We start from the raw sequence: 8,254 nt of genomic DNA, 5'->3' as shown, positions 1-8,254 counted from the left end.
ATTTTTTTTTTATGGCCCATTTACCTGTTCCTGACTGGGACTAGTCACTAAAAAGTACTAGCTGGATTTGAAAGAAGGCTAGAAGTCTCAGAGAAATTCCTACAACTTATGTCTGTGCTTAGCTCGAGACCATCTACAGCCATGTGCTAATCTCATGTTAGAGTAAAGGAGGGGGGTGGACACAGAAAATAAGATGAAAACATTTGAGACTAGGTTTTGCTAGTCTTGTGCACAGAATAACACTTTCCCATGCAGCCTCTTGTGGTTCCTCACATAATTAGGACAGTATCAGCCTGGTTTTTTTCAGTGTAAATTTGATGGGCAAAACCACCTGACTCTGGGCCCTGTTTTCGAAAGGTGTGCTGAAGCTAGGCTTCCTGGTAGTGGAAGTTGATGAGTTGCTGTTGTGCTTAGGGCTATAATGACAAGGCCTATCACTTCCATTTTAGGCATGTGTGACCTTAACTATTGGTGCCCCTTAACTATTTGTGCTTGTACTGTTACTATGCAGATAAGCATAGTAATTTTGTAAGTGGAACTTAAGACTGAGCCTCACTACAGCTTGTGTAAAGGTATTTGATAAACTAGCTTAAAACTGCATAGCTTATGTGCCAAAAGCATGATTGTTCTGCTCTGAGCTTCATGCAAGCTACAGGAGTCCACTTGGGACAAATATTTCAGTCATGCTAACTTTGCTTTGATGTTATCCATAGGTGAGCTAGCAAGGCTTAACACTGAGTAGGTATATATGGGCTACAGTTAACAAATGAGCTGCTGTGTTCACAATCTTTGTAAAGAACTGGAATCATAGAATCATTAAGGTTGGAAAAGACCTCTAAGATCGAGTCCAACCGTCAACCCAACACCACCGTGCCCACTAAACCATGTCCTTAAGTGCTGCATCTACACGTCTTTTAAATACTTCCAGGGATGGGGACTCCACCACTTCCCTGGGCAGCCTGTTCCAATGTGTAACCACTCTTTCAGTAAAGAAATTTTTCCTCATGTCCGATCTAAACCTCCCCTGGCGCAGCTTGAGGCCATTTCCTCTCGTCCTATTGCTTGTTACTTGGGAGAAGAGACCGACACCCCCCTCGCTACAACCTCCTTTCAGGGAGTTGTAGAGAGCAATGAGGTCTCCCCTCAGCCTCCTTTTCTGCAGGCTAAACAACCCCAGTTCCCTCAGCCGCTCCTCACCAGCCTCGTTGCCCTTCTCTGGACACGCTCCAGCACCTCAACGTCCTTCTTGTAGTGAGGGGCCCAAAACTGAACACAGTATTCGAGGTGCGGCCTCACCAGTGCCGAGTACAGGGGCACGATCACTTCCCTACTCCTGCTGGCCACACTATTTCTGATACAGGCCAGGATGCCATTGGCCTTCTTGGCTGCCTGGGCATGCTGCCGGCTCAGTGTGGAATCCTTGGCTACTTTTTTCTTACTGTCAGGCTTATGTGAAATCCCTGTGAATGACCACATGAATTATTTGCATTATGGTGAATTTCATGATGTAATCCTCCTGTATTGCATGTGTGCATATGCATGTGTTGCAGATATGCATCCCAGCTCTAGCTTGTCCTAAATAGCATAGGAATGCAAATATTTTTAGTTCTGCACTTGGGGTGAAATGTTGTGGATGCTGCTGTGATAAAGCTGATAAACCTGATTCAATAAGCACCTTGTCTTGGTAGACTTCTATGTACCCCTAAAAAAACTAAAAGTCAGTGATGAGTCAGGTTGTTTTGGGTTGGGTTTTTTGTTTATTTTTTAAATGGCTGTGGTTTTGTGTTTTCACAGTTTTCTACTCACTTTTGGTTCTATCCCCTGTGAATCATTAGGTTATGGAGGGGGGAAAGCAAGAGAATATGTAATAGCAGCTTTTTCAGTTTCAGTATTTCATGCCTCCAAGTTGGATTCTTTTATCAGCTCTGGGTTTCAGAGGGCTGCTCTGGACTATGCAAAGATAGTCAGTGAAAGGACCAAGAACCTGTTTTATAAAAGCTTCACTAATTCAGGGAGTATAGATATTTTAGAGTTACGGATTTAATACTTGCGTGAATTTGTAGTGCATGAAGGCCATGAAAAGTGAAATGTGTGACGTGTGTTCTGAGGTCACTACCTAGATGTTATTCCCTGTTTTAAGTAAATAATGCAAAGGAAGAATGCTAATGTTTGTCTACTGCACCTGTTGTAATAATAATAAAGTAAAAAATGTTTTGATACAGATTTATGAGGCTACATCTGAAATCAGAATTTGTGTGAACTGTTTGTGTGTTGAAAAACTTTAGATCTGTGCTTCACTTAGCTCTCTGACTATACTTGTTTCTCTCATGGCTTCCTGAAGGATCTTGTAGAGTTGATAGCATTCTATTAATTTTGTGCTAGCGTTCTCTAAATTTGCCATGTGTCTACTTCCATTTAGGTATTATTTTAACCAGAGAAATACTTTTTGAAAAAGAGAGAAGCAGGGTTCAATTTTAATCCAGAATTTGATTAAATTATGATTGAAGGTACCTAATGGAATTTTGCCCCCCCCCCCAAAAAAAAAAAAAAGGAATAGCTTTTATGATTGGGTGAATAGAATTTGGGAAGGATAGGCTAGAGTGGAAGGTGGAACATTAGCCTTTCTGGATAAGGAATAGTAAGTTTCTCTGTTTTGGCACTACATAGTCTTGTGATATTTGTGTGTGTTTGATCTCTATGAACAGAGCAAGTAAATATTCTCATTTTACAGATTAGAATACAAAGAATACTTGTATTGACTAAGGTCATAGTTTGTAAATAGCCATGTTGGGACTGAGATATAGAAGCTCCTCACTTTGAATCATTCTTCATAAATTGACTGGACTAAGTTATGAAAGGAAAAGGTAACTGCTATCTATGTATAATTTATTAACAGAGAATAATTGCCCAAATGTTCTTAGAATAAATGTTAGACATTTTTAAATGACTTTACAGCCACCTAGGATATGCTGTTGATTTGCTTTCTTGCCTAACTCTTTCGGGTGAGACAAACATAGTTCCTTAACTGCCACTTATAATCAGGTTCCTGAATTAGAAACAAGAGCCAGGGCTTGAAGAAACTGCATGTTAGAATGAAAGCTGTAGGTAAGCTGTCCGTATTGTAATCTGTATTCTTAATATTAGAATATCCTACTAGTTACCTTTCTTCTGCTACAGTTCTGAGATACAAGATCCAGTAATATGATCACCTAAAAGTAGGCATTAGTTTTAAGATTTTTAGTATCCGTGTGGAATCTTACATCTTTTTTTGTCATAGCCCTATATGTCCTCATTGTGTGAAATGCCCGATTATTTGGCACTACTCTTTGCTTCTAATAGAGCATCATTATTGTTTTCACAAGTTACAGATTTCTTGCAGAATCTCTTCTAACTGCTCCTTTACCTTTCTTTCAACTCACCACCTCATATTTACCTACCTGTTTTTAAAATTACAAACTTTTGGTTGAAGACTTGTTTTCCTCTCTAGCAAGGACAAAGCTTTTTTTCCCACTGGCTAAAGAATTTTTTAAAAACAACAACTTTGATGTCTTCAGTTTTAGCATCACTTATTGCAACATTAGAAAAAAGCAAAGCTATTCATATGTCAAACAACACAACAGTGAAAAGAAACATGAGTGATACTCTAGAATTGAAACTACTAGTTTCTGGTACCTGTATATGTAAACTTTCTGGAGAAGGGGCTATAACTTACTGTACAGTGGAATCCTGCCTTGGATTCAGGCTTCCAGAGGCTATCATGATGCAAAAGCTAAATAAGACCTGACTTAGTCCCAGTGGTGAAACATAAGAACCTTAAAATTATTTGGCCCGTTACCTGAGCAATACTTTGTTGATATCCAGAACTAAATGTAGTAAGATGTTGATGTTGGATCTGAAATGTGCCTGGTTCTTATACATACCTACTTAGTCATTTTCTGTAAAGCAGAATTAATTTTAAACATTAAGTTGTTGTGGGCCATCTTTCTCCCTTTACTTGGTTTTACAGTTGCACATTTTTGTGAAAAAGTGAGAGTTTTTTTGCTGGCGTTGAGAAAAGAACTCCAAAATGGGACTTTGTGTACAAAACAAAAAGACCTGTCCCAATTTACGACTCATTGAAGAATCGTTTCACTGTCTTTATCCCTAGAGTTCAGGTACTGTGCAGGCAGAGTAACCAACCACAGAATTCTTGAGTTTTGTTCGACTCTAGTGTATGGATAGTGACAGCATTGTATAATATCCCAAGAAAAGATAAATTCCATCTGAAAGACAGTAGTATTTATATATAAAAATATCTCCTCAGGGAAAGGGAACTGCAATCTTGATCAGCTGCAGTGTGTAGCATCTGGCAGGAAAATGCCACGTAGGTGGGCACCACTGTAATAGTTGCATGCATTTTTTTAGTGAAAATCTTTAGCTTTGTATTCCTGGTAAGTAAAAGATGCTCTGTGGAAGCAGCTGCTGAAAATTCAGCATATGATTTTACAAACCTTCACAGAAATGCAGAAAGGCCTAAATTGTTGTAGTTTGTGGAGTTACTTGCAAGTGTAAAGGACACGTGAAGGGCATGTGTTTGGAAGGTTATCTGTTTTCTCCAACTGTATCCACCAACACTACCTCTCTACAAACCCTGCCTTATCTCTGTCCCTTGATAACCACAGCTTCAGCACTACTACTACTAAGGGCTGCTTGTGAGCAGGGATTTTTGATGTTTGGACAAACATCTAGACAGTTATCAGTTTCAGCTACTTAAGCAAAGTAGTTATCTGATTTGACAGTTTGTTTTTAATAGAACATGATACAGAACATCAAGCGATGGTAATATTATTCTTAGTACCTATGATGCTTACCTTCAAAACACTGTAAATCATTAACTGGCTAACTCACATCTGCAGAAAGAGTGGATCATCTGAAAGAACATTGTAGAAGAGTCTGGTGTTCGAAACATGTTGGGAACTGCTGTGGTATCCTCCCCATGTCTCCGGGCTAACCAGGTTAGAATATACCCTCCAGTAAGACTGTGTCACAACACTGTCTGATGAAAACGTGGGCTGTAGTTTAGGTGGTTGGAAAAAAAACCAACCACCCCAACCCAAAAGCCTGTATTCGTATTTTAGCCTTAATTGCTGTGCAGTAGTAGATCCATTAATGGGTACCGAGGTTGAGAGAGGTTTCTTTGGGGCTTTACCTTCCTCTGTTCACCAGTGCTTTGGCCACTCGTGCTTGGTGTCAACGTTTCTGTCCTCGAGCTGGAGGCAGTTCCCCTTTCCCCGCTTCCTCCAGGGAAAGCTGCCACCCAAGAGCCCGCAGCCTTGAAGCTGAGGCAGAACAGGGAGATAACCCCGTTTGCCTCCCGTTATGGCGCGGACTGGCAAACCCCAGCCGCTCTCTGGCGGGTGGGACCGGCAGTAGGGGCTATCCCTCAGGGGGCATTTCAGCGGGGCCGCCGGCCTGACGCCTCACGGGGCGCCCGCGGGAGGCGCCAACGGCCGGCGCGGCGCGCGGAGCGCCGAAGGAGTTAACGACCGCTCCGGGGCGGCCCGCCCCTCGGCCGCGCGCATTGGCGGGCCGGCTGGCAGCGCTGACCAATGGCGACGGGCGGCGGCGGGGGGCGCGCCAATGGGGGCCGGCGGGGGGCGGTGGCGGGGGCCGGCGCGGCCGGCGCCCGGTTGAATGGGGAGTACAAAGAGGCGCGGGGCCGGGGCGGGCCACCGCCGCCGTCCCTGACAGAGGCGCGCGCGGGGCCGCTGCCGCCCGTAGCCCCGCGCCGACGCCACTGCTGCTCCGTCCCTCTTGACGGCGCGGGGGAGGGAGCGCCGAGCCCCCGCCTTTTTTCTTTTTTTCCTTTCCCTTCAGATTTGCTCGTTTCTCCCCTTCCCCGGTGCCCGTGGAAGAGGCGCTCCCGCCGCCCGAAGGCACCGGAGCGGCGGCGGCCGTGTGCATGAGCAGTGCGGCTGCCGCCGGCTCTGCCTCGCCGCCGGGGCGCCGCCGCTGGGAGGCGAGGCGAGGCAGGGGCGCCGCCGCCGCAGCCCGGCCCGCACCGGGCAGCCCCCCCGCCGCGCCCAGGGCCCCCCCGGCAGGGGATGCTCCCGCCGCCACCGGCTGCCGCGGCCCTACGAGTCTGAGCCTCTGTGCCCTCCCCACCGACCGGCCCGCGGCGAAGCCGACCGCCTCTCCGCGGGGCGGCCGGTACCGCCGCCCGCCCGCCCTGCGCCCGGCCCCGAGCGGCGGGTGCCGGGCCGGCGCGGCGCGCTGCGATGCGGCTCCTCCGCGGCGCCCGGAGCCCCTGCGGCCGCCGCGGCTCGGCTGAGGGTGAGCTGCCGTGAGGCGGGGGCGTCCCGGCCCCGGCGGTGCCAAGCTCGCTCGGGGGTGTCGAAGCACCGGGGCCGGCGATGGCACCCGCCACCGCCGCGCTGCCCTGAGCGTCCCGCCGGGGAGACCCTGGCTCTGGGGGACGCCCGGCCGCTCCGGAGACTTTGGGGGCGTTTGCAGGTTTTGCCTTTTTTTTCTTTTTTCCCCTCCCCTTGCTGTCTTCTGGGGTTTTCTCCCAGCTGCTCGTCCCCTGTGGTGGGGGAGCTCCCTGTGCCTGCCTGGCGGTTGTCCCCTTGCCCGCTGCCCCTTGCCTCAGGGCATGTCCCGGTCCAACAGCGTCAGCCCCCCGGGCTTCGGTGGCCCTGCACCCTGGGCAGGCACCGAGCAGCACCGCTCGGCCTGGGGTGAAGCGGAGGCCCGGGCCAATGGCTACTCCTACCCGCCACCTCCCAACAGGTCCTCGGGCAAGAAGGCCTCCCGCATGTCGAGCAGGTGGAGGAGCGAGGAAGACTACGAGCCCCAGGCAAGCCGGAGCCGTGGGGAGAGTGGCTGCAGGATGATGAGCTTTAGGTCCAAATCCGCCTGGCAGGAGCATGGTGACGACAGCCGACGTCATCGGTCCCGCCACCCGCCCGGCAGTGATTCCCCCGCTGCCCCCAACAATGCCAGCCCCCGGCAGCTGCGGGAGCAGGGGGAGGTACGACCCCGGTCCGTGGAGCTGGGGCTGGAGGAGAGACGCATCAAGGCCAAGATTGAGGAGCTGGAGGAGGAGGACGGGGACGAGGGGGACTCCGAGGCGGCCTTCTCCATGGGCAGCTGTTGCAGCAGCCTGCTGCAAATCTTCAGGTCCAAGAAGTTCCAGTCGGAGAAACTGGAGCGCCTCTATCAGCGCTACTTCTTCCGGCTCAACCAGAGCAGCCTCACCATGCTCATGGCCGTGCTGGTGCTGGTCTGTATGGTCATGCTGATCTTCCATGCCGCGCATGGCCGCTATGAGGTATCCTACGTCGTGGTGCTCTCTCTGGCCATCCTGCTGATGGTGGTGCTGTGCATAGTGTGCAACCGCAACGATTTCCACCAGGACCATATGTGGCTGGCGTGCTACTCTGTCATCCTGGTGATCCTGGCAGTGCAAGTGGTAGGGGTTCTGCTGGTGTGGCCCAGGAGTGCCTCGGAGGGCATCTGGTGGACTGTCTTCTTTATCTACAGCATCTACACGCTGCTGCCAGTGCGGATGAGGGCCGCAGTCATCAGCGGGGTGGTGCTCTCTGCCATCCACCTGGCCATCTCCCTCAAGATCAACGCGGAGGATAAGTTCCTCCTGAAGCAGGTAGGCGAGCCCCGAGCCAGTTCGGGTGTGCGCTCGGCAGCCCCCACCTGCCTGCCGCGTTGAAGGGTGAGGAAGGTGGGGTTGTCTGACTTCCACAGGCCTGCCCAATGCTGGAAGGCTGACAGGGCTTTCTATCAAACCTCTAGGTTACCTGCCACAAGATGGGATGTTGTACAACATGGTGGCTAGCCTGTAATCTTGCTGCTTTTATAGCTGTGGTGTTTCCTCATTGCTGCTTTTCATTAAGGCTCTAAACGTTTAAGAAATGTGCCTTACTGGTTTCCCGTGACAGCTGCTCCAGCGCTGTCAGCCAGCCCTGCTAATGTCCTTCAGTTGTATTTAATGTAAACAGCTCTGCGCTAAGCACACCTGTGGAATGGTATCTGTGCGTGCTGCCGTGTTACTGAGAAATGTGTGGAAAGTCTTGCTGTTTTTATCAGCTAGAGGTTATCCTCGTGTGTCACTCCTGAGTCTGGGTTCGGTGTCAGCGCAGTGCTTGCTTAGGCATTGGAGAGCATGCTCCACGGGAACGTGGAATAAGCTTTTGGTTTAGCAGGAGGGTGTTTTCTCTGAGATGTGCTGGAAATATCTATGGTGAAGGAGCCCAGAGTT

The 8,254-nt window shown here is 49.5% G+C and overlaps 1 protein-coding gene across 1 annotated transcript in view; it reads left to right on the top strand.

The window, feature by feature from the left end:
- Nucleotides 1–6,350: 6,350 nt before the first annotated feature.
- The window catches only part of ADCY5 (adenylate cyclase 5), a 234,084-nt gene continuing 232,180 nt past the window's right edge, over nucleotides 6,351–8,254 (top strand). Inside the window, exon 1 of the mRNA XM_076342980.1 lies at nucleotides 6,351–7,642. Within this exon, the coding sequence (XP_076199095.1) occupies nucleotides 6,632–7,642 (1,011 nt within the window). The 5' untranslated portion in view covers nucleotides 6,351–6,631. The remainder of the gene's footprint in view (nucleotides 7,643–8,254) is intronic.

The sequence above is a fragment of the Aptenodytes patagonicus genome, chromosome 6 (assembly GCF_965638725.1).
Source record: "Aptenodytes patagonicus chromosome 6, bAptPat1.pri.cur, whole genome shotgun sequence".
Taxonomy (NCBI): domain Eukaryota; kingdom Metazoa; phylum Chordata; class Aves; order Sphenisciformes; family Spheniscidae; genus Aptenodytes; species Aptenodytes patagonicus.
The sequence above is the reverse complement of the archived record's forward strand: the minus strand, read 5'-3'. Positions and strand labels throughout refer to the sequence as shown.